The sequence below is a fragment of the Cutaneotrichosporon cavernicola genome (assembly GCF_030864355.1).
Source record: "Cutaneotrichosporon cavernicola HIS019 DNA, chromosome: 4".
Lineage (NCBI taxonomy): Eukaryota > Fungi > Basidiomycota > Tremellomycetes > Trichosporonales > Trichosporonaceae > Cutaneotrichosporon > Cutaneotrichosporon cavernicola.
Genome location: NC_083396.1, coordinates 1,772,025 through 1,796,252, shown reverse-complemented (window position 1 = coordinate 1,796,252; position 24,228 = coordinate 1,772,025). Strand labels below are relative to the sequence as shown.

Here is a 24,228-nt window from a genome sequence, read left to right as displayed (position 1 = left end):
GATGTGATGGTGGGGTAAGGGGGTGAGGGGGTAGGGGTTGGGGACGATCGGGTCAGGTGTGACCGGAATCGGATGGTGAGGAACGAGATTTCTAAGTCACCGCACTTTTACGTACTCTCTCTCTCTCTCTACTCACTACTTTCAAACTTTGGCTCTGACACAAGTACCTCAGCCGATCAGCCTTAGGACTTGGGTGAACAACGTTTCGGGGTAAAAGTTGGACCGAATCTTTTCATTGCAACTCGATTACTCAAGTGACTCAAGTGACTCAAGTGACTCAAGCGACTCAAGTGATCAAGTGGGGGGGGGCCGGTAAACAGATGAGCGGGTGTGGATTTGGTTTCAACAAGTTGGTTCCGCGTTCAACTCCTCGGATTAGATCACCGAAAGTACGTGATCAAACGTATTAAACCCAAGTCATGGAGCTCCGTTGATTCTATACCGGAACTCCCACCGTATAAGCTAGGGTGAGAGCGGAAGTAAACTAGAACTCGGCAAGATCCAATTCCTGGTTACCGGGGGTAAGAGTACAAAGTTGACCTGGTGACCATTGCGGGTCCGGACCGCCGGCTAAGTAGCGACTTTATGGTATCAAAACAGCCCCTTTGGGAGTTTGGCAGTGGTTACGAATCAGAATATGGATTACCCTAGCAGCCTATCACGCAAGTTTAGAGAATCTTAACCCTTCTTCCCCCACGGTCATCATGACCTACGGCTACGGCTTGGTATCTACACAAGGCCGTTGCCCGCATGCCCGAGTCGGGTCTGGTTTGGCCTCACTCACTCATCAATCCTCTTGGCTCCACAGAGATCAACCTATGCACACACACATACATACCCAGAAAACAAGCCACTTCCCCGCACTTCTTACACAACCCATACACAACATTCACCTCTTGTCTTCATCACTCCCCACCATCGAGCCTCTACGACAACCATCGCCTGCAACACTGCAGACATGTCGCACAGCCCGGCCAGTAAGCGCATCTTCCTTGTGCGTCACGCACAAGCAGAACACAAGTGAGTATTCGTCACCTCCGCCACCCAATTCACCCAATTCACAATTTGGTGATGGATGGCGCGCGTGACCATCACACACCCAAATCAGAGGCTGACGGCGGCAGTGTGTTCAGTGACTGGTCCAGTGCGTCACACCCTATTCAATGCATTGCGCCCCTCTAACGTCAGTTCACGACCCGTCATTGACGCCCGTTGGACGCCGCCAAGCTACCCGCTTGCAAGACGAAACCGTTGGCGGTCTCCAGGGGACCGCGCAGCTCCTCGTCACCTCCCCAGTACGGTTTTCACCTCAAGCTCCCGCTGATCCCAGCTCCGTCGCACGATGGAGACGACACTCATCGCATTTCCTGAGCTCAAGCGCAGGCTAGAATCTGAGGGCAAGCAGGTCGTCTTGCTTGACATTGCGCAAGAGGTTGAGGAGTGAGTCATCAACGCGTCCACCAAGCCGGGCGGGACCTTCGGGTGGGGAGTTTGTGGGGCATAGGTTCCGCGTGCCTGAGCGGAGCGTGGCACTTGCGCCTCAATTTTTCCCGACCCCCCACCCAACGCCATCTCCCCATCATTGCCACAGCCAGCGGCTCACACCAGCCTCCCATGCGATACACCGTTGCATCCGCGCGAGGAATTGGCGTCGTCGATGGATGGCATGTTCTCTGGCCTCGATTTTACGGGCCTCTCGCCCGACTATGCGTCCAAGCAGGGCATTTTCGACCCCGAGCGCGCGGCCGAGCGTGCCGAGCTCGTGAGAAAATGGCTTCGCGACCGTCCAGAGGAGGAGATTGTCTGTGAGTACCAAAAAATTGTTCTGGGCCTTGTGTAATGGCGGTGGTGCGAGACTAGGGTGATGTGCGGCAATGGCAAGCACAAGCCAATCACCTTGCGTCCCAGCTGGAGATCGGCGCTCCAGTACTGCAGAGCCGCCAGAGTTGCATCCAGGGCCAGAATTCGGCCATTTGGCATGCCTCCTTTTGCGTTATTCGCCTCATTTGGCAGAGCGAGTCGGTTTGGCATGCGGACATGTGGCATTGTGCTACTTTGGTATTGGGAGGGTGGCGAGGCGAGTTTGGCTTGCTGCTCGCTTCGAGTCGTTTCCCCGTTTGGTTTTCAGCAGCTAACCCACAGTGGTTGCGCACGGCGATATTCTGCGCTACATTGTCGACGGGCACCACTCGTCTAGGGTGAGTAACATTACAGATGGGACATGGGGACGCGACGCGTTTGTCGTTTTCCATGTTCCGTCCGACATTCCGTATTTTCCCACGCTGACTTGGATAGAGGTGGCGGAACGCAGAGGTGTGCGAGTTTGGTTTCCAGGGCGGCTTTGAAGATCCCGAGGCGCGCCTCGTTGAGCGACGTTCGACGCACCCGAACCCAGCCAAGCCCGTGGCGATCACCCAGACGCCCACGCCCCCCACGTCGGAAGGTGGAAAGTCACCGGGCGCGATTTTTGCCATGTCTCCTTGACTTGGGGATACCGGATCAGCGAAAGTGGATCCTTGAGGGACCCAAATCCTCCCCGGTGTGGGAGTGTTGTTGTGTTTGTATCATTTAGTGGGAGGACCTGGTTGGCGTGAGGCCACTGGTCTGTTGATATCGTGGCTCCTGATTGTTTGTACGAGCACAGCTAGACTATATACTATTACAGGGATGATATGTGCTCATCATGTGTAGGCGGTTATAGGCATTTCAGAAGGAGGATGGTTGATGGCCGATGGTTAGAGCAGAGACGCAAGGCGGGTGTGATTGCACGTGTGATTGCGCGTTTAATCACCGAGGTTGAGACATACAGACATAAGACACGTTGCGCCATGGTTACACTATGATAGGTACCATGATCCATTATCCAAGATTCAAGAGTGCATGAGAGAGATGAACGTGCTTTACGTGTGCAATGACAAGATATAGGGTACATGGGAGTGATCGGCAGGCCTCTGACCTAGGAGCAGGAGAGCATTGAGCATGAGTGCCTGCATTTCAGCTTCCGACGTCACCGCGTCACCAAGCGTCATAACCGCGGTTAGATGAGCCTCGTTTCCGCCAGACACTTCCGCAACTTGGGCTGCGCTACACGCTGCGCACGACATATAGCCGTGACCTCGAGGCTTCCAGGCAGAACCGAGTCTGGAATTCATCAATCTAGCGCAGCGACGGTCACTGCGTGACAGGGCTAGGTTACCACACTTGCCCGCGGCATGTCATCCCCATCTCTTGCGGTTACCTGTCCATTCAAACAACCCAGGGCGAGGTAATTCAATCCCAGATCTACTACATGGGATGGGGGAATCAGAGGCGAGGGTGAGAGTTGGGAACATGGGACAGGATCTGCAGGCGGTACCGTACCGTTGACGACGTCATTGATCGCCGAGGACGCACGTTGCAACCATTCTCATCAAGTGTGGCTATAGTGGCTAGACTAGGCCGAATGTCGATCGAGCGCAGCACGTCGAGGCTATTCAAAGCATTCAAGGCATGTCAGGCAAGCTCTAGGTTGAGGATTTTGAGGACCAGAGGCAGCTCATTGCGGCAACCCGGCCATGTCAACCAAGGCTGCGCAGCGTGGCGACATGAGAGCCGGGTTGTGCGTGGGATGAAAGCACACCATCTAGCTGGTAGCCAGGCAAGGCAAGCCTTTCCCCCCACCTTCCCACCCACTTATAATCACCCTTCGCGCATCTCGCTGCACGTCATCACATCTCTCTCTCTCTCTTCCTCACCCAAACAAACAAACAAACAACTAGCAAACATGTCCGGCGTGAGTATTCTCGAGGATACTGGTCCTCACACCAGCTCCTAGACAAGATCAAGAACACTGTGGAGGAGCAGCTTCAGAAGGGCCAGCAGGGCCAGCAGGGTCAGCAGGGCCAGTCGGGTGGTGTGAGTCACCCCCTTCCTTCCCCACCTTGCCTCGGTCGCTCTCTCCCTCCATCTTCTTCATTCCCACAACCTCCACTGACCCCAGTTCGGAAGCAGCGACAACTACGGTTCGAACCAGTCCGGCGGTGGCGGCGCCGGCGGCTACGGATCCTCCAACCAGTCTGGCGGCAACGACAGCTACGGCTCCTCCAACCAATCCGGCGGCAACGACAGCTACGGCTCCTCCAACCTGTCTGGCGGCAACGACAGCTACGGCTCCTCCAACCTGTCCGGCGGCAACGACAGCTACGGCTCCTCCAACCTGTCCGGCGGCGGCTTCGGTTCGTCGGGCCGTGACAACCAGTCCGGCGGTGGCGGCTTTGGCTCGTCGGGCCGCGACAACAATGACAGCTACGGCTCGTCGGGTCGTGACAACCAGTCCGGCGGTGGAGGGTTCGGCTCGTCGGGTCGTGACAACAACGACAGCTATGGCTCCTCGGGGCGCGACACCGACAGCTATGGTTCTAAGAATCAGTCGGGCGGTTTCGGCTCCGGGGGTCGTGACAACAACGACTCGTATGGCTCGAACCAGACCCAGTCGGGCGGTTTCGGCTCGTCGGGTGGTGGTAACGACGACAGCTACGGCTCTAGCAACCAGCAGAGCGGCGGCTATGGCCAGCAGGGCGGCCAGGGCGGTTACGGTGGCGGCCAGCAGGGCGGCCAGGGTGGTTACGGTGGCGGCCAGGACAACTACTAAGCTTGGAATAGTATGCTGAAGACGGGTGGAACGTCGACAAGTACATAGATAAAGGAATGAATGAAACTTGCAGGTTGCGTTTACAAGTGTGATGCGGAGTCGCTTACTCGAAGAATGCGGCTTTGTGTTGTTGAATCGGCGTGTCGTAGTTGGGCTTGTATACCGCGATGTTGGTTCCACACCGATTCCTCATCTCGCACTCTCTGACAAGCCAAAGGACGTGGCATGTGATGGCAAACGATTGGAGCAACGCAAGATGCCATACAGGGAACGAGCATGACGGCGTCAGCGAGGTACTGCTTGGCCTCCTTGAACGCTTCCTCAAGTGGGATCGCCGTTCTGTGTTCAGCAACCACTCTCCAATATTGCGGTTCAACAGAATGCAGGAAATGGGAACATCACATCCACTCACACTACCAGCTACCAGGTAGCCCCACCAATTACACCGGGCTAAACCCAACAACAAGTCTTACGTCACGTGGGTTGCACGTGGTTCAAACGTGATCTGACGGGCGTGTAGCTCAGTTGGTAGAGCGTTCCATTCGCATTCTCCGGCCTTTAGGAGCGTGGATTTGGAAAGGTCTTTGGTTCGATTCCTAACTCGTCCAGAACATATCTTTTGCCATCCTGGGAATGATGGACGTAATATCATGTCATGACGTCAAGGTGACAACTGTCGTTCTCTTGGCTTCTGCGACCTTTGTGAGCGGAATGATGGTGCGCCTCGGTGCCGACGTCGCCGATCCCAAGCCCCACTCGCCTCAACGACAACCATAACAACCCAACTCGCCTGATCGCCAGCTCCTGATGCCAGCCGACATTCGAGTACCCCTACCATCCGGCGAGGACTTGCAACCCCCAAGCCGTCCCGCTAGCAGTATCCGCTCGCACCACGCCTTCAGCATGTCCTGCCAGCGCCCCGCCGAGCACTACGACATCGCCGGGCGGCGCATCTCGTCCATCGCTGTGCGTCCTCGTCCTTCCTACGGCTAACAGCAGGACTATGCACTCATCGGAAACCTGCGGGTGCGTCCATTCTGATGAAGCTAAAGCCAGACCGCGGCGTGCGTGAGCCTCGACGGTTCGATCGAGAGCATGTGCATACCGCACTTTGACTCACCGAGCGTGTTTGCCCGCATCGTCGACGCTAACAAGGGTGGACACTTCTTCGTCACGCCGACCACTGATTTCCGGCCGTGCGTCCCTGTCCAGCGGCGCTGATGACCAGGAAACAGCACTATGCCCCGAACACGAACATCTTGCACACCAAGTTCTTGTCGGAGGAGAGTGTTGGACTCGTCACTGACCTCCTCGTGCCCAAGGGCGCAAACAGAAGCGGGACACAGGACCGTGGCGTCCTTCCCTGGCTTATCCGCAAGGTCGAGTGTCTTCACGGCACGGTGCAGTACCGGATGGAATGTGCGCCTGCATTCAACTACGGGCGCGACGAGCACACTGTCGAGGTAGGCTGTCTGAGGACTCGGGGCTGGCTGACGTTAGATCGTGGATGATGACTCGGCGGTAGGCCTGTCCCAGAAACACAATAAGGTCATTTTCAAGTCGCGAGACTTGACATTGGATCTGCGCCACCTGTGCACGCACACGAGCGATGCGCCGATGCCGGAACTCACGATCTATAAAGAGAAGCTCGCGCATCGCGAGCTGCTCGGTGACGCAGCTGTCGCCGACTTTACGCTTCGAGAGGGGCAGACCGTGTATTTTGTCCTGCGAGAGATGCCGACCGACGCCAACCGCGGGGAGCGCTGGATCGGGATCCAGCAGGCCATCGATATCCGTAAGGCCGAGGCGCTGGGCATCACACCCACGCAGTTCCGTGAAGCAGCGCACCTCCTCCGCCCGCGCGATAATCCCATCATGTCGGAGCGGCTGCTCGAGAGGATGATCGGAGATACAAGGGAGTACTGGAATGCCTGGATCGACAAGTGCAAGTACAAAGGACGGTGGCGGGAGGCTGTGCGCCGCTCGGCACTCACCCTGTGAGCTGTTCCGATGTCATGGAAAAACTGATGGCAGCAAGATGCTTGTCTATGAGGAGACGGGTGCGATTGTCGCCGCGCCGACGTTCTCCCTCCCCGAGTACATCGGTGGCGTGCGGAACTGGTAAGCTTGTCGACGCATGAATGCAGCTGACACCAGGGACTACCGGTACACCTGGGTCCGCGACACGAGCTTTACAATCTACGCGTTCATCCGCCTAGGCTTCACGGAGGAGTGAGTGTCGCATAGGCGTTGCTAATGGTAGAGCGAACGCGTTCGTGGGATTCATCCTCGAGCGCCTCAAGGACTGCAACTACGACGGATCGTTGCAGATGTAAGTGATGAGCTGGCCCATCTAAATGTAGTATGTACACGATCCACGGCGGCAAGGACGTGCCGGAGATTGAGCTCGACCACCTCGACGGGCACAGAGGCAGCAGGCCGGTGCGCATCGGTAACGGCGCGGCCAACCACCTACAGCTGGTGAACATTAGCCCGTAGAGTCGGCTGACCGCAGGACATTTACGGCGAGCTCATGGACAGTATCTATCTCGCGCAAAAGTTCTGCCAGCCGCTCGTGAGCTTGTGATTGTCTTTCTGTAGCTGACACCAGTCGTGGGATTCGTGGGTCGCCGTGCGCCAGGTCGTCGACTACGTTGTCACCATGGTTGACAAGAAAGACCTGTCTATCTGGTACAACTGCATCTTATTCAGACCCAGCTGACACTCAGGGAGCCTCGTGGTGAGGTCAAAAACTACACGTACTCAAAGGTCATGATGTGGGTGGCGCTTGACCGCGGCCTACGCCTGGCAGACAAGCGGAGTCTGCCGTGCCCGAACCGAATTAGGTGGACGGCGACGCGTGACTGGCTTTACGAGGAGATCCAGAAACGTGCCTGGAACCCCCAACGTGGCTTCTACGGCCAGTCGTACGAGGAGAACGACATCCTTGACTCGGCCGTTCGTAAGTTAGCCAACCGATACCGCTGACCAAGTGATCATGCCGCTCGTGTTCTTCTCGAACGGCGCGGACCCACGCTTCAAGTCGACGCTCGACTGGATCCTCAAATCGTGCGTATCCAGAGAACGAGCTGACATAGACCCGAGAAGGGGGGACTGTGCGTCAACGCCAGCATCTTCCGGTACGATGTGACCAAGGCGGACGACGGCGTCGGCGGAGCAGAGGGCGCGTTTTCCCTCTGCACGCTGTGGTGTGTTGAGGCGCTCACGCGAGTGGGCGAATATGATCGCAAGTACCTCACAAGTGCGGCCAACATGTTCAACGAGTTCCTGGGTTACGGAAACCACGTCAGCCTGTACTCTGAGGAGATCAGTCCTGGCGGCGAGGGACTGGGCAACACGCCGCAGGCGTTCACACACGTCACACTCATCTCGGCGGCGTTCAACCTCGACCGCACGCTTGGTTAGTGAGCCTTATCTGAGGTTCTTGCCGGAGCAAAGTCTGAAGTATCTTACTGTAAAAGGACAGTATCTGTACAAATATGCAAAGAGAGTCGGAAGGCAGTTTCAACTGCGCACTCTGTTTAGATGCACTCGTCATCATCCAGTTCGGATGTATGGACCCGGCAGGGTGAACGCCATGGCAAAATCCGACCCTCATCGTCCGATGTTGTTGACCCGCCATATATAGCAAGCTATCATATCTCCCGACCTCCCCTTCTCCCTTCTCCCTCTGTGAATTACCATGCAGCCGCAACCACCACCAGACAAGTTTTATCCCCTCCTTCTAGCGTTCCACATCTTCCCCATCCACGCGCCCATAACCCTATGGCTCCTCGACGCCCCGTTCGGCAAGTTTGCCATCCCCTCGATCCTAAACCTGCCCGGCAACGCTGCCTGGGCCGCGATGGAGCTGGTGGCGGTGAGCCCCAACCTCATAGTGAGGACGCTCACACCAGCCCTACACCTTCTGGAAACACCTCGATTACGCGGCGCTGACCCCGCGCGCCAAACTCATCGCGGCAGCATACCTCATCCACTACGCCCATCGAGCGCTGATCAGTCCGCTGCTACTCGCGCCGCGACGCGCACCTCTCCATCTCATCGTGATTGTGGCCGCACTGGTATTCAATGGGCTTAACGCGAGCCTCCTAGGCTTGTCGTTGCCCGCGTTCCCGCCGCCTGGCGGAGTGACGTTCTGGGCCGGCATGACGCTGTGGGCAGCGGGTTTCCTTGGCAACAGTACGTCCCCTCCCTAAACCTCAATGCGCTTACACAGTTTACCACGACGAGATCCTGCACGACCTCCGCCGCTCCCCAGAGAAGCGCCTCGTCTCCGCTGCGGACGACGACGGGCCAACGGACCAGAGCGGCAAATACCGCGTACCACGTGGGGGCCTGTTCGCGCTCGTTTCCTTCCCAAACTACCTCTGCGAATGGTGAGCTACCTTATGCTCGCTAGCTGACATCAGGCTGGAATGGATTGGTTTGGCGATCGCGGCCGCCCCAGACGTGTTCATTACCGTGCCTCCTCTGGAGTCGCTGCAGCTGTCCCCTTGGGTCGCTCGCTTGATCCCCAGCAGCGCGTGGCCGCGCGTCCTCCTCGCCGCACCGTGGGCGTTCGTGCTTGCCGAAGTCACGAGCATGCTCCCCCGCGCGCTCCGCGGACACGCGTGGTACCAGCGCACCTTCGCAGAGTACCCGGCCAAACGGAAAGCGGCCATCCCGTGGCTCCTGTAGAATTGTAGAATCTAGATGTATATATAATTACATTTCAACGACGACTGGCGCATCCTCGCCCTCCTCCTCGTCCTCCTCCTCATCTCCCTGCGGCAACGGGCCAATCTCCCAGCCCCGCACCCTCCCAACCGCCTGCAAGCGCGTCCAACTGGCCTGTGCCTTCCCAGCCAACCCCCACCATCCACGCACAGCCAGCGCAGCACCGAGACCGCGTCGCAACACCTCAATCTCGTCCAGGTAGAACACGTCGAGGTCGGGCACTTCGACAGCAAAAGCTTGGTCTGGGAGGCTAGAAATCTGTGCGGTGAGGAGGTCGACGAACGCGAGCGCGGTCTCGCGCCCTTTTTCCTTTTCCGGGGAGGGAAAGGCGTCGGGAAACAGCTCGGGCTCGGCGAGCGCCGCGTGTGCACGGCAGTGGAGGGCAATGAGGCGGCGGTATGCAGCCAGTGCCGGCGCGTTCCACACTTGCGTGACGAGGATGAATGCGAGGGCCGTGTACCCCAGCAACTCGGCGGGTCCTGCTGTCAGCCTGGAAGAGGAAGGGCTGCGTACCGCCATGTGTAGAGCATGTGCGCGCCCACAGGTCGCTCTTGTCGCGCGACCAGCGCGTCACCCCGTCCCCTGTTGCACCGGGTGGCCACGAGCGTTTCAAGTCGAAGACAGGGAGGCGGATTCGAGGCACATCGACGCTCTTATCCAACAGGGCGACCTTGTTCCCACTTTCACCTGCCTCCTTCTGCTCCGCCCGCTTCCGCAGCACCTCGTCCATCTCGTCCGCCTCTCCTTGGACGGGGGTGAGGCTGTCAATTATACCGGGGAGTGCAGCTTCCAGGACAGTCTTGCTGATCGGCGCAGACAACTTCTTCCAGCTCTCGAGGTCGGCGAACGGGTACGGGGCGAGCTGGGGATCAAGCGCGCGCAACTCGGCCTCGTCCACGCTCCGCATCACCACGCCCTCCCCCTCGAGTGTGAGGGCGACACGCTCACGCGGTGCCCATTGCTTGATCACCGCGGTGCGGAGAGGCAGGGAAGCTCCCTCACGGCTCCAGACGAGCGCGTGCACGCCTGGCGGGACGAACTTGTACCCCGCAAAGGATGCTATGGCGTGTAGTCTGGCGTCAGATCTGGATGAATGTGAATGAGGAGACTTACGTGCCGTCCAGACCGACTTCGGAGCCAGGTGGAAGACCAGTGAGGACGGCAAAGCCGCCGGCGAGCCATAGCGCGCGGGCTTGGCCTTGTGTGAGCGACATGGTGAATGCGAGATTTGTGTATGACGTCCAGTTTCACAGGTTAACATTCCACCTCCACCCAGTCACTCAAATTCAGCTTGAGAGATGGTCGCAATCCGCCCCGCCCCAACCATCGCCAACATGCCTGCCGCGGCGTTGCGCGCGCACATCTCAGCGAGCGGTGGGCCACTCCGCTTACCCGGCATAGCGTGGCGTTTGGAGCGATGGAGCGCCCCTGATCTCGGGACATTACGCGACGACGTCGGCGAGCATACGGCTGTCGACGTCGAGATTGCGCCAAGGGGGAGGGGATACACCGACCCAGCGTGGCAGCGGGTGACTATGGGGTTTGGTGAGTCGGCCCCGAATTGTCTGACATAGGCCTCTTCCTCGATGCGTTTGTTCTTGGTCGCATTCCGGCGGCTGACCCGGCCTTGGTGCCAGTGGGATACCTCGCCCAGGCGCCGCTCCTCGACCTCCCAGGACTAAGGGATACATTGCCGCCATTGGAACACTACGTGGGCCCGAGGGGGGATGTTTACGGTCGCACGCTTTGGGTTGGGCCGCGGGGGAGCTTTACCCCCTTCCATCGCGATCCTAATGTCGGACTGTATACCCAGGTCATTGGGAGTAAGGTCTTCCACCTCCTCCCGCCCGATATCAAGTTCCAGACCAGCGCCGTGCGCGCCAATACCGCCACTGTACCGATTAGTGTGCGCCGCATATTTGGGGAACAGGGGGAGGGGGACGGGGAGGGTGAGGACGTCACCCCCATTGAGAAGGAGCAGCTACGAACACTCTTGGGAGAGGCGTTTGAGCGCGACGGCGCGTGCGAGGTCCGCCTGGGGCCTGGCGACTCTCTGCTCATCCCACCTGGGTGGTGGCACTCTGCCGAGGGCGAGAGTGTTGGCGTTGGGGTTAATGCCTGGTTCCGGTAGACATGTATGCCACAGACACAACAATCGTCATCTGACTGCGGGATCTCGTCGCAGGTGCAATTCAGTTAATGGACAGAGCAGCTGTCAAGTATGCAGCACGCACTTCTCACATGACCGAGCACCTCCTCAGCCGCGCAAACAAGAACCATCACCCCATCCCACACCTCGTGGCTTCATGTCACGCATCTCTGCTACTGTTACACAGTCTACCTTTTGGTTTACACGAAGAAGGCGAGGTAAATGGTCGAGATGGCCGTGGCAGCGACGACGGCGTAGCCCGACTTGTACACGCCCTTGAGGGTGAGGCCTGAGGTCAGCTTTGTCATAACATATGAGAGGGTGGCATGTTGGAAGGTGTGAGAGAGGGCGTACACTGGCATAGAGCGAGGCTCCCACGCCGCGCACAACCTCAGTCCGCGTATGCGAGGAAAGCACTCCCAACAGGTACGGGTAGCCTGTCGGCGCACTCTCGGGCGACGCCCAAGCCCTGGTAACCTCATCCTTCCGGCCCGCTCTCTCCGCTCCAAGCCTCGCACGTGCGGAGCTCGACCAAACTCACCCTTCCCGGCGTCCCACATGAGGTGGCGAACACCGTTGAAAGTGTGGAACGTGAGGGGCGCAGCGACGGCAAGCTTGACGGTAGTCTTGAGCCACCCAGGGAGGTTGTGGACAAACTCAATGGCGTGAGTCGAGTCCATGGCCGGGAACCAGGGGTGGAAGGCGAACGCGAGCGCGCCAAGGTAGAAAACACCAGCAATAGCGACACCGGTGATACGGTGGAAACTCGAGAGAACCCAGGTCAGCTGGGGCTGGTAGATGGCAAGATCGGGCGAGCAGGGACGGTGCACGCGCTGCGAGTTCAGGATCTTGAACCCCTCGACAGGAGTGATGGTCTCGGTCTGGACGCCGCGGCGGCCAAGAGCGACGGCAGTACGAGCCACACGCGGAGCGAGCCCGGTCGCACGGAGGGCGGGAGCTGGGGTTAGCAAATGGCCAGAAAGATGGAATGGGAGCGGGGCTGAACGGCCAACGGAGGAAGGCGAACACAGTCATTGTCACAAACTCGGACGAGTCTGGAGATGGCGTGACGGGGAGAGACGCACCAGTGCCGACAGCGCGGAGGAGAGAGGGGCGGGCGACGAACATGGCGGCGGCGGCGGCGGAGTGGGGAGTGGACGTCGTTGAGATCGTTGGCGCCAGTTGTTGGCTCGGTGTACGGTCAGGTGGTGCCCGGTTGCTACGGTGGGAGACTTGGAATTGTCCTCATGCTCATTGGCGCAATCCCTTCTGGTAGCAATAGTCGGATGACGACCCCCAACCCCGAGTTTCGCCGACTGGTCGTCCGAAAGGGCCGAAGCACGCGGCATCAGCGTGGCATCACGTGATCATTCAAAATGAGTTGGTGGTGAAAACTGATTTCTCAAGAGGCCACTTAGCTCAGCTGGTTAGAGCGCATGCTTAACATGGAGTATCCAGTTACGCATGAGGTCGGCGGTTCGATCCCGCCAGAGGTCATTCTTTTGCTGTGCAGGGGTCTGGAGAGGATGGTACTTGCAGAGGCTAACAAACATTGATGCCTGGAGGGGTAGCTTGGGCGTCTGTGCAGGCGCTGCATAGTGTGCGAGACCCATTCGATGGGCCCCGGCGGTCGCTGGAGAGTGACGACGCTGATGCCTGAAAGCCCGACGGGCGTATTCGACAACCTAATCTACCCCGCCCTGTGTTCACTGCCGCCGACTCTCAGTGTGCCCTCGCCCACAACGCCGATGCTTTACATGCGCTTATGATACATTATATGTGTCCATGTCCGGCATACCGGTCTAACCAGTGTTTGATTGCTTCTGACCTTGTCCTCACGCCAACCCGCCAGCCCCTGGAAGGCCAATCTTGAGCATGTTGTGGCTGCGGATAAACGAGCCAAAGAAGAGGGCGAGACCCATAGCGACAATTATGGGAAGGTACGACTTGCTAATAGCCAGGGTGTAGGCCTTGATGACGCCTGGCCGCATGATTTCGGGCAGCATGGGAATGACGGTGGTGGACTGGCGCACGATCTGGAACGGCGCAAGCGGGGCGTATTTGCGAAGGTAGTCGTTAAGGTAGACGGACTGGACAGTGTTGATGATGCCTACGCCTACGGCTGCACCTGTGAGCTGGAAGAAGGAGAGGACGCCGGTCGCTTGCGGGAGGAGGGCGGGTTTGCGCGCGTACTCGGCCTGTTGTCAACTAAGGAGAGAGGAAAGAGAAGAAATAACTCACCTGCACGGAAAGGATGATGTTTTGGAAAGTGAGGCCAATACCCAGACCCGAGAGGACCTGCCACGCAATGAGGAACTTGTTGGACGTCGTCTCCGTCACTGTGAAGAGCATGCCAAAGCCCACAGCTGCGATGGGTGGTCCAACGAAGAAGAACGGGTAGTAGTATCCGAACTTTGTGACGAATCCGCTCGAGATGAAGATCCCAACACACACGACAACCATGAACGGGATAATGTCGACACCGGATTTCTGGGCCGAATGCAGCTTGGACGCCTGATAATAGAGGGGCAGCTGGTATGTGCCACCCAGGAGGCCGGTCATGATCATCCAGCTGGTTCCCGAGGCCGCGACGACGGTACGGTTACGCAAGATACCGGGCGGGATGAGGGCGCGCTCACCGAGCCAGTGCTCCCACGCAAAGAAGGTGATGGTGAGAACGGCAGAAAGGGTGAAGAGGAGGATGATACGCCAGTTACCCCACGGGTAGTCGTTACCGCCCCATTGAAGCGCGATTAAGAGACAAGTGACCATGGTGAGGGAGAGCGCGCAACCGAGCCAGTCCATCTGGAAGAATCCGGCCCAGCCTGTCTTCTGGAACTCGTGAGTGCGCTCGGGTGGGCGGGCGGGTAGGAGGAAGATGACCAGCAGAGTCGCTATCCCGCCGATGGGGAGGTTGATCCAGAAGCACCAGCGCCAGCTCAGGTGTTCGGTAAACACGCCGCCAAGGAGGGGACCGACGACCGAGGAAATGACGAAGGCGAACCCGAATCCAGCCATGAATGCCGAGCGTTTCTCAACAGTCGTGACGACCGCAATCGTCGCCATGATTGCCACGAACAGGCCCGCCGCACCGATACCCTGGATGGCGCGGGCGACGATTAGGAACGTCATCCCCTTAGCTAAGGCGCAAAGGAGCGAGCCCAGCTCGAAGAAGAACACGGCGCCCAGGAGTACCCACTTGGCCTTGATGACGGTCAGGAGCTGGCCGACGAGGAGGATGAATCCGCATTGCGTGAGCTGGGGTTAGCGCTGCCTTTGATGGGCTCACAAAGTAGGCTGTGATGAGCCATGCGACAGCGGAGAAGCTGTTAAAGTCCGAGACGATGCGGGGGATGGCTGTCGCGACGATCGACTGGTCGAGCGAGAACATGAACGTGCAGAGCAGCAGTGCGGTGAAGACGAGCGCGAGGCGGGTACCCGTCAGAACACCGTCGGGAACGCCCTCCTCCCCGCTACCGCCTTCGGTCGAGCCCTTCTCGTCCGAGTAGTACTTGTCGTCTGGCGTGCCGGCTCCCTTTTCGTCCGAGCGCGACGACATGATGCTCGGGCTGGGGCTCGGGCTGGAACTGCGCTCGTACCAGCTATCATGGTCGCTGATACTGCGGATCTCAAAGTGGTCGAGCTTGAGTTGGGACGACAGCGATCGCGCAACCGCAAAGCTTCCCATGGACGGGACGCGGACGAGCTCCTCATGCTGCGGACCGAGTGGGAGCATGTTGTTGTTGCTGTGGGCGCTACCGGACGATGTGGGTGGGTCGCCGCGCAACTCTCGCGCGAGCAGGTAGTGCGACATTGTGTCAGTGACAAGATCAAGTCGAGGGCATCAACAGGTTTCCCATCGAGTTGGCGGTATGATATGCTGTAGGCGGTGGATGAGTCTGCATGATGGCACGATCAAGTTGGCAATGACACAACCGCCGTGAGAGGTTTGACCGGCGATTGAGGTCGTTCCAGTCCTTCCAATCCTGGCTTCCCGAACCAGGTCCAGTATCTGAGTCGCCAGGGAGAGAGGTGGCTAGCATGCCTGCATGCACCTGCGGGGAGAGATATATGCTGATGTGAGCAAGGAGAATGAGCTCATCGGTGGAACGGTCCACCGGAATCAGGTCCACAGCATACGGTACCGTCCTGCGTTCCGCGTCGCATGCAGTACGGCAAACGCTGGAGCACTTGGGTCCTGGGCAATGAAGGTATGGCACAATATTGCGATGGTCACGTCTTTACGAGAAATGTGGGCGGAATGGGTGGCGGGTGTTCGTGGCGTACCTGAAACCTATTCTGCCTTGTTACGGGCGGCTGTAATAATCAAACGAGTTGCGGGAAGACCTGAAACGAGGCAACCAAGAGGGAATGGAACGATCCAAACTGCAAGCCAAGCCTGGATGATTTAAGATGACCTTCGGCCTCGTATCCAGTCAGGCCAGCCCCATATCCCATGGAGCTCCGCATCGCCACAAGCTCAAGTTGACACTCATCACTTGCATGCTACCGTATGCTACGCACAAGTGCCCAGCACATTCCAGGAACGTGCTCAGCACGTTCTGTCGTAGTACGGAAGTAACAGGGTTCAGATCGAAGAGGAGGGTAGAAATCAAACAAGGAAGCCAGCTTCCCAGGTTGCCAGAACCATACACACGCAAAGTCCGCAAGAGTGGCACGAGCCTTAGAGCTTCTCAAGGATCGAGACGGAGATGTCGCTGAACGTCACCTCCTGCTCCTTGGGGCTGGCCCACGAGCCACCACTGCCGCCGAAGAACGTCGAGAAGAAGAGGCCGCGGATGCGGCCCGCATCGTGGTGACGGAGGACGAGCTTGTTCGCCTCGATGACCTTGACGCCGTCGACGACGATGACCTGACTGCCATCCTCGTTGGGAGAGTTGCCGTTCATCGTGTTAAGCGTAACGGTGTTGGTGATGGTGACGGCCTTGCCGGCCTCAAAGTTGAACGCGCCACGGCCGAGAGAGTCGCCCGAACCGGAGTGGCAGATGACCTCGGACTTGCCGACCTTGTACGTGGACGGGTCGGTGCAGTAAGCCTGCTTCGAGCCCCAGTAGTAGTTGTAGACCTCGCCGACACCTCCCGAGCGCCACATGAGACGCGACGTGAAGCACGACGAGCTGCCAGCGTGACCAGTGCAATGCTTGCCGGCGTCGGCAGAGTCACCGCCATACCAGCCCGGGAGCTTGCCTCCAAGCTTCCAGTCAAAGCCGTCCTGGAACTTGACAGTGTAGGTGAACGAGGCAGTGCGTGCGGCTGTGAGGTCCATACCAGTGTTGCCGGGGTCCGGGGTCGTGTACCAGAACCACGAATCGTTGTCGCCCACCTGACCCTGGCGGAATTTGAAGGTGGCCGAGTCGCCGTTGAAGCTGGCGAGGCCGTACGCGGTCTTAAGGCCGGGATTGTTGCCCTCGATGGTCATGCTGTCGAACGAGCCTTGCTTGACCGCGCCAGCATTGTCGATCATGGTAACGCCGGGGCCACCGCCACCGGTAGTGAACGTGTCGATGGCGGTGCCCACGGGGCCCTGCTCAGGGGCGAGGGTGCCGATCCACTTGTCAACGTCGCCAGCAAGCACCTTGTCCGCGGTGTTGACGCCGCCGGAGCCGGCAGCAGTTGGGGCAGGCTTGGCCGGCGCTGACGAGGCCGAGGACGCCTCAGCCTCCTCGAAACTGTCCTCTTTGGACGCACCGTCGGCGGGAGCTGATCCAGAAGCAGAGGGAGAAGCAGAAGGAGAGGAAGAGGTAGAGTCAGAGGCAGAGTCAGAGGCAGAAACCGAGGGCTTGCCTCCCTTGTCCGCGGCGAACGAGTTGCTGTCGGCGGGACCGGATGAGGTGGTGGGAGCCGAGCCGGACGCACTGGGACGGACACGGCACGTCTTGCGCTTGTTGTGACGCGAACGGCTGCGGCGCATGTTGCCGTGAGGCCGCTCAAAGGAGCGTGCGACGCCAGCAGGGCCAGCCTGGTTGGCGAGGTCACGAACCTCCGGCTGCGAAGCCTCAACCGAGACCGAAGCCAGAACGGCGAGAATAGACAGAAGTTGGAAACGCATGTTGAAGACTTGGAAGCTTTCTGTCAACACTGTCGAGACCCCAATTCTTGTGGGTTACAGAGTGCGACTTACGAAAGAAGAGAAATGAAACGAAAGTAAGAGCGTAAGACTAATGAATGTCGTTCGTACAACGAACGTTCAATGAGCTGCAGGCGAGAGGAGCCACCGTTGAGAGAGTGAGGGAGCGATGTTGAGAGCTTGGATGGATGGTCAGAGATGAATGAAAAGCATTAGCGGCAGGCTTGTGCTTGAGTTGAGGTTTCAAGGGAGTGTTTGGGCAAGGAAGGGTTGAATTAGGGTGACTTGTTCAGACCCGGCGGAGTGTTTGCCTGTTTCCCTGTGGCGGTTGGTCTGCTAGGGCCGTAGAGGGCTGTAGACCCTGATACTCTGTCAAAAACGCAATGGTCACCAAAACAGTGGTGGAACTGTGAGATACTCAGGGTTCCTTGCCAACTCATTAACAAAGATATAAACTTTTGATTGGTCAATTCTCGCGTTTGGGTGCAATGCATGCCATGGGACGCGTGCAAGAGCGGGAGACGGGACGCCACTCAACCCTAAACCCCTGAAATCCAGACTGTATTCTATGTATTAATGTATGTTTACGTGGGCAAAGGCAAACTGTATTGGACTCATTGGCTATTACTCATTGTAAGTTGCTATTAAAAAGAGGTCCAAGGCCCAAGGTCCTTCACATTTCGGCGCCCCATGTTACCCACGGCCTAATCGGCAACGGGCTCAAGGGCTCACTGTACCAGACATTGTGTGCGGATAGGGTGAGGTGCCTCTTTGACCGTCTCTCTCAGCTCTGGTCTGGTGTTGCGGATCTCTAAAACAGGGAGGGCCTCTTTCTCGCATTCCAACGCCATACGCCATGCGCCCAAGGAAGGTGGCGCAAGCCCAAATGACTGACTGGGCCAGACGCGTCGCGTGGAATTGGTTCCGATCTCTATTGCGCTGAAGAGTGGGAGCCCCAGACCTCGTGGGAGACGGAAGTAAACACGGTTGGCGCGGTTCAGAGAGCAGCGTGGACAACTTGGAATATGATGATGGGTTTGACGGCTGACGGCTGACGGGCTCAGTCCTGGGTCGAGGGTCAAGCCACGCGCGGGTAATTGATGATACAGGACGTTGGTGACACGATGACTTGTGTTCACTACCAAGTTTCAATAAGCGAATCGCACAATCAACATTAATCACTTATCTTGTCTCAAATCCAACACCAAACTCCCTCTCCTCCATCAACCTCCTCCTTCCCTCCTCTCTTCCTCTCGTCTCCATCATGAGCGACTCTCCTCAACCCTCCAATCTCAAGCTCCTGCTCATTGGTAATTCCAGCGTCGGTGCGTGTTGTCGAATTGCCACCCAACTACTCAGCATCTAACCTATAGGCAAGTCATCCCTGCTCCTACGGTTCACGGACGACGACTTTTTATCCGAGGAGGAGACGGCAGCGACCATCGGTGTCGACTTCAAGGTGAAGAGCATCGAGCTTAATGGGCGACGGTACAAGCTCTCCATCTGGGTGAGTGGCGGTGATGCCGGACCTAACACCTAACATGCAGGACACAGCTGGACAGGAGCGCTTCAGGACCCTCACCTCGAGCTACTACCGCGGCGCACAAGGCGTCATACTTGGTAGGTGTTGACAGAGTTATTGTTGAGACGCTGACAGTAGTGTATGATGTTTCCTCACGGCCCACGTTCGACGAGTTGATCAAGTGGTTCCGCGAGATCGAGACGTACTGCGCCGAGGACGTTGTCAAGATACTCGTCGGCAACAAGGTCGACAAGGTGAGCTCCATTGCTTGGATGGGAGCTAACGTTCAGGAGTATCAGCGCCAAGTGACGCATGAGGAAGGCGAGAAGTTTGCGGAGCGTATGGGCACACTCTTCGTTGGTGAGTCTTACCTTCGCGCGTGACACTGCTAACTGTCAGAGTGCTCAGCCAAGACCAACGTCGGCGTAACAGAAGCGTTCCAGGAGCTGGTCAGACGCGTGAGTCACAGCGCACGGCCGCGGTCGCGAGCTCACGCCAGATTCTCGACACACCGTCGCTCTGGCAGCGCGGGCCGCAGCCCGTCCGTGCCCCTGGTACCGTCACACTGTCGGATGATAACAGCGGGCTACTGGGCGGCTGTGCGTGCTGATTTGCGTCCCATCACGCACATTTGAAATCCAACGTGCCAGCACCACTGTGATACTAGACGATAGAGGCGCGGGCATCGCGATGCTGCCTGTGTCCCCGCCAAACCACCATACCTGCATCGATAATTCCCTGTTGTACAGCTACCTCGAGCTAGCCGTAGATTCGAGTGCATCCAGTTCTGAGAGCATACCCTCGGCTGATCCACAAAGCGTTACCTGGTGGCGACGGGAAAGAAGGCACGAACTGATGGCGTCAGTGGAGCGCGGTGGAGGTCTTGTCAGATATTGTCAAGTTGCACGGCTTCTGAGACGGATCGATGGATGATTGCAGCAAGTACATGTAGCACATGTAGCACATGTCGAAGAGCACGCTCTGAGGGTGCGCTCGGCTTAATGCGGCAATAATCACACACAGAATCATCTGTAATGCGCCCGTCCGATGAGAAGCTACTGCCATCACAGGGAGGTCAGAAGCGGACGTATCGAGCTCGTGACCAGACGCATCATGCTCATCAAAAGAAGCCAAAAGAGGGCCAAAAGAGGGCCAAAAGAGGGCCACGAACAAGTGATTACGGCCGTCAACACTCCAATCTTCTGCAACAATCTGTGTAGCCCAGTATTCCTTGACCTCTTGCTGCCTTCAGCATCCAGATATTCAACACTCCCAACTTGTCACACTACCACCTTCTGGAGAGAAGGATCGGTCCGAACATGCATAATAGAACGTGAGGACACAACCGTCAGCTGTTCAATATTTAATAGGAACAGGACTAATCGGTTCAGTCACACAATCAGTTTGGTCACACAATCAGTTCGGTCACTGTTGCCGTGATCCGCGACCAGAGGCTTGCTTGGGCACTGGCAATCACGGCCACCACCCTCAGCTCTTGTCGCCTTAACAACGGTGACATCAACGCAAAGGTTGTCTTCTGGAGTTTTGTGATCTAATCCACCACGCCGGCCAAATATGATTGTGCGGCTGCTAGCTGGTGTGGCTCGATTGGATGGAAATTCCGACCGCACGAAGGCCGATCCGGGCCCGCAAGACACTTGTTGATGGGCTGCAGAATGTTCGGCCCCGCACATATTTCAACAAGTTGATCAGTGGCTGGCTTCAAGGTCGACACCACAGTCACAGTGGAGCCTGCGATCAGATTCCATCGGCTGTCAAGAGGGTGATACTAATATCCATGCAAAAAGAGAATGTGATCGGACGAACAATGTTGATCAATAGCCAATCATCTTGGCATCGCTCGATATCGGCCGTGTCAAGGTCTATAAACAGCCATCCAACTTAGTTGTTACCGAGCACAAAGGCAGCACCTTGTGCACGCATGGAGTCGATTGGCTTTTACCAGATCTCATCATATCGCTAAAATATCTAGGCCTAGCCCCCGTCGCGATGGAGATGGGGACGGCCGGCCATCAAACTGTTACGTAATCCCCGTTGATCAACTCAAGCCAAGCATCTCGTGACTGCTTCTGTTGCCATGGGCTAATCTTAGCTTGCATGACGTACCAATGAGATGGAGATGGCATGCATTGATTCGAGGAGACGACGCAGTCTTGGGTGGAAACTGGGGGGAGGGAAGGGGTTGAAGAGGTTCGAAACCAGTCGGGCCCGAAGTTATCTGATAGAGAGCCATTGAAAATCAGCCAGGCAGCCGCACCCTCTGCATTCGGGCTGGCCACTCCGACCAACCACCTCACCACTTTGCTTTGTTTCGATATCCAGGTTGAGCGGTTCTACGCCTCCAAGTCCAACCTAGATCCTAAAAAAGGCTCACAAGGCTTGGCCACCCCGTTATCAGGCTGCCCCGACAGTCTTCACTTTGCGGCCTTTAAGTTTCAGCGCCCACAACCACATTCCCACACCCTCTCCTCGTCGTCTTTCTTTCCACAACTCGCCTTCACTCGTGGACTTTAGAGCTGCTCTACGCGCAGCCACAGTTCTCCTAAAACTGGCTTGACTGACTCTGCCATCCGCGTCGCCGTCCCAGACACACCTCCGCCTCCACACACACCATCACGATGGTCTCCGCACTCATTGCGGCATTGCCGCTCCTGTCGGTGGCTCAGGCCGCCATCATTGAACACTGGTGGAACATCTCGTACACCACTGCCAACCCTGACAGCCGCTTCGAGCGCCGAGTCATCGGCGTGAACGGTACATGGCCGTGAGTAGTAGCGACGCGACCAACATGACCCGAACACAAACTGACGATCCAGTCCACCCGTCCTCGAGGCGACGCAGGGCGATGTTCACCTCATCCACGCCTACAACGGCATGGGCGACGACAATATCCCCACCGCTCTCCACGCTCACGGTATGTTTTTCAACAACACCAACTACTGGGACGGTGCGACAGGTGTCACGCAGTGCGGTATCCCCAACGGCAAGACGCTTGACTACCACATCGACACATCTCTCCACCACGGTACTTACTGGGTCCACGGCCATTACGATGGCCAGTACGTCGACGGTCTCCGCACTCGTGAGTTCTCCAGCCTGCGCGCGGCCCAGCTCTGACACCACAGCCTCCATCATCCACCCCAAGGACAACCGTACGGACGGCCTCACCTGGGACGACGAGTACACCCTCATCGTGTCCGACTGGTACCACGAACAGCACCACGACTTGAAGGTCAACGAGTTCCTGTCCTGGACCAACCCCACCGGTGCCGAGCCCATTCCAAAGTCGGCAGTCTGCTACGTCGTTCACAACGGCCAGTACATCGGCAACATTGCCAACGGCGAGGGTGTCACTGCCGACGTTAAGAACAACGCCAAGATCAACTTCCAGCCGGGCAAGAAGTACCGCATCCGCATCATCAACATGTCTGCGCTTGCCATGTTCCACATTGGCATCGGCGGCCACAAGTGGTCGGTCATTGAGACTGACGGTATCGACACGGTGCCGTACGAGATCGATCTTATCGAGGTTGCTGTTGCTCAGCGCTTCTCGATGTACGTCGAGGCTCTCAACCAGACCACGGACAACTTTGCCTTCAACATCATGCAGTCGCCCGACATGTACGACGCCGAGCCCGAGGATCTCCCCAACCCGCCACACGACCTCAACGTCAACAACACCATTCAGATCGTCTACAACGACAACGCCCCCGCGGCCGAGATCATGGAGTACGAGTCTTGGGGCGACCCAATGGACGACACGTGGTTCGTGCCGCTCGCCAAGGAGGTCATGGTTCCCGCCGACGTCGAGTACACTGTCCACGCCAACTTTGACACCTACGACGACGGCACCAACCGCGCTTCGTTCACTCTCGACGGCGGCTTCCAGAACACGACCTACCGCAGCCCCAATGTCCCGTCGATATTCACGGCCATGACCATGGGCCAGGATGCCACGAACCACGCCATCTATGGTGCCCAGACGTCCGTCATTCCCCTCGAACACCTGAAGATGATCCAGCTGAACGTCCACAACTGGGATGCCGGCTTCCACCCCTTCCACCTCCACGGCCACGTCTTCCAGGTCGTCTACAAGTCGTTTGACGTGACCTCAAATGACAACGCGACTAACCCGCCCTTCAACCCCTCGCAGGAGAACCCCGCCCGCCGTGACACGGTCACTATCCCGCCCGGCGGCATGGTGTCGCTCCGCTTCCGTGCCGACAACCCGGGCGCCTGGTTCTTCCACTGCCACATCGACTGGCACTTGACCTCGGGCCTGGCCCTGGTCTTCGTCGAGGCACCCGACGTCATGCAGCAGACGCTCCAGATCCCCCAGCAGCTCAAGGACCTCTGTACAGACCAACACATCCCGGCACAAGGCAACGTTGTAGGCAAGTTCTCAACCACCGACTTCAAGGGCCAACCATGGGGTCCCTTCCCCGTGGTTATGGGCTGGACGCCCAAGGCCATCGGCGCCATGGCCGGCTGCATCATCACTTTCCTGGTCGGCTTCGCCACCATTGTCTGGTACGGCACTGGCGAGCTCAACGAGGAGGACCTGGAGGAGGAGGTCCGCCGTCACATCGAGGCCAAAGCCAACAAGAAGCCTCTGTGGAAGAAGGTTGCGCGCCGCTCGTAATTTGCATCCACATATCATTACAAACTAGCATGTACGTTTCGATGGTAATTGTGTGGGTCTTGGCTTGTTTGCGTGGCGTTTGGTCCTGTTTGTCACTCGATCACTCTACGTTTTCTGATATGCCGCTAGATGGTCTGGGCGTCGTTCGACGCCACGACCAGGGCTGTGCTTGCGCTACTGAAGATGGACCGATGGGCTGGTCCAATGTGCAACCCGGATCTGGTTGCACCACATCTTCAACTGCTCGAGCCTCCAGATCCACTTCCGCTCCATGCTGTCAGCACGGTGATATGTGAGACGATGGAAAGGATGCTCTGGCCGCCTCATCTCAGCACGCTGTAAAGACTCCAACAAGCCACACACAAGCCATACGCCACACGTACGAGTCAGTCAGCACGGCCCGAGTCAGTCTCCTCCAAGCGCCTCTCAACCCTGCGCA

At 57.8% G+C, this 24,228-nt stretch overlaps 11 protein-coding genes across 11 annotated transcripts; 7 read left to right on the top strand and 4 right to left on the bottom strand.

The window, feature by feature from the left end:
* Positions 1-958: 958 nt before the first annotated feature.
* On the top strand, positions 959-2,484 carry CcaverHIS019_0406990 (uncharacterized protein; the record flags this gene model as incomplete). The annotated part of the gene is made up of 7 exons (XM_060600562.1): positions 959-1,020; positions 1,125-1,144; positions 1,189-1,295; positions 1,331-1,440; positions 1,609-1,805; positions 2,143-2,198; positions 2,296-2,484. The coding sequence occupies 7 exons, from the start codon at positions 959-961 to the stop codon at positions 2,482-2,484; spliced, it is 741 nt and encodes a 246-aa protein (XP_060457144.1).
* A 1,279-nt stretch (positions 2,485-3,763) lies between these two features.
* Positions 3,764-4,630, top strand: CcaverHIS019_0406980 (uncharacterized protein; the record flags this gene model as incomplete). Its single annotated transcript, XM_060600561.1, has 2 exons — positions 3,764-3,772; positions 3,980-4,630. 2 exons carry the CDS (start codon positions 3,764-3,766, stop codon positions 4,628-4,630), a joined length of 660 nt encoding a protein of 219 aa, XP_060457143.1.
* A 903-nt stretch (positions 4,631-5,533) lies between these two features.
* Positions 5,534-8,056, top strand: CcaverHIS019_0406970 (uncharacterized protein; the record flags this gene model as incomplete). Its single annotated transcript, XM_060600560.1, has 13 exons — positions 5,534-5,596; positions 5,687-5,826; positions 5,859-6,093; positions 6,131-6,627; positions 6,665-6,751; positions 6,788-6,862; positions 6,894-6,962; positions 6,994-7,111; positions 7,146-7,205; positions 7,242-7,321; positions 7,360-7,592; positions 7,624-7,699; positions 7,729-8,056. 13 exons carry the CDS (start codon positions 5,534-5,536, stop codon positions 8,054-8,056), a joined length of 2,061 nt encoding a protein of 686 aa, XP_060457142.1.
* A 277-nt stretch (positions 8,057-8,333) lies between these two features.
* Positions 8,334-9,328, top strand: CcaverHIS019_0406960 (uncharacterized protein; the record flags this gene model as incomplete). Its single annotated transcript, XM_060600559.1, has 4 exons — positions 8,334-8,510; positions 8,548-8,830; positions 8,868-9,027; positions 9,061-9,328. The coding sequence occupies 4 exons, from the start codon at positions 8,334-8,336 to the stop codon at positions 9,326-9,328; spliced, it is 888 nt and encodes a 295-aa protein (XP_060457141.1).
* Positions 9,329-9,355: 27 nt separating this feature from the next.
* Positions 9,356-10,581, bottom strand: CcaverHIS019_0406950 (uncharacterized protein; the record flags this gene model as incomplete). Its single annotated transcript, XM_060600558.1, has 3 exons — positions 9,356-9,846; positions 9,881-10,440; positions 10,481-10,581. 3 exons carry the CDS (start codon positions 10,579-10,581, stop codon positions 9,356-9,358), a joined length of 1,152 nt encoding a protein of 383 aa, XP_060457140.1.
* Positions 10,582-10,701: 120 nt separating this feature from the next.
* CcaverHIS019_0406940 (uncharacterized protein) lies at positions 10,702-11,498 on the top strand (the record flags this gene model as incomplete). The annotated part of the gene is made up of 2 exons (XM_060600557.1): positions 10,702-10,912; positions 10,942-11,498. The coding sequence occupies 2 exons, from the start codon at positions 10,702-10,704 to the stop codon at positions 11,496-11,498; spliced, it is 768 nt and encodes a 255-aa protein (XP_060457139.1).
* A 218-nt stretch (positions 11,499-11,716) lies between these two features.
* SDH3 (uncharacterized protein) lies at positions 11,717-12,644 on the bottom strand (the record flags this gene model as incomplete). The annotated part of the gene is made up of 3 exons (XM_060600556.1): positions 11,717-11,805; positions 12,058-12,474; positions 12,602-12,644. 3 exons carry the CDS (start codon positions 12,642-12,644, stop codon positions 11,717-11,719), a joined length of 549 nt encoding a protein of 182 aa, XP_060457138.1.
* Positions 12,645-13,351: 707 nt separating this feature from the next.
* CcaverHIS019_0406920 (uncharacterized protein) lies at positions 13,352-15,330 on the bottom strand (the record flags this gene model as incomplete). The annotated part of the gene is made up of 3 exons (XM_060600554.1): positions 13,352-13,714; positions 13,758-14,774; positions 14,806-15,330. 3 exons carry the CDS (start codon positions 15,328-15,330, stop codon positions 13,352-13,354), a joined length of 1,905 nt encoding a protein of 634 aa, XP_060457137.1.
* An 870-nt stretch (positions 15,331-16,200) lies between these two features.
* Positions 16,201-18,348, bottom strand: CcaverHIS019_0406910 (uncharacterized protein; the record flags this gene model as incomplete). Its single annotated transcript, XM_060600553.1, has 3 exons — positions 16,201-17,602; positions 17,659-17,732; positions 18,337-18,348. The coding sequence occupies 3 exons, from the start codon at positions 18,346-18,348 to the stop codon at positions 16,201-16,203; spliced, it is 1,488 nt and encodes a 495-aa protein (XP_060457136.1).
* A 520-nt stretch (positions 18,349-18,868) lies between these two features.
* Positions 18,869-19,736, top strand: CcaverHIS019_0406900 (uncharacterized protein; the record flags this gene model as incomplete). Its single annotated transcript, XM_060600552.1, has 7 exons — positions 18,869-18,929; positions 18,978-19,111; positions 19,152-19,224; positions 19,265-19,380; positions 19,417-19,486; positions 19,526-19,584; positions 19,626-19,736. 7 exons carry the CDS (start codon positions 18,869-18,871, stop codon positions 19,734-19,736), a joined length of 624 nt encoding a protein of 207 aa, XP_060457135.1.
* Positions 19,737-21,765: 2,029 nt separating this feature from the next.
* Positions 21,766-23,789, top strand: FET3 (uncharacterized protein; the record flags this gene model as incomplete). The annotated part of the gene is made up of 3 exons (XM_060600551.1): positions 21,766-21,911; positions 21,964-22,229; positions 22,273-23,789. The coding sequence occupies 3 exons, from the start codon at positions 21,766-21,768 to the stop codon at positions 23,787-23,789; spliced, it is 1,929 nt and encodes a 642-aa protein (XP_060457134.1).
* Between the last annotated feature and the right edge of the window lie 439 nt (positions 23,790-24,228).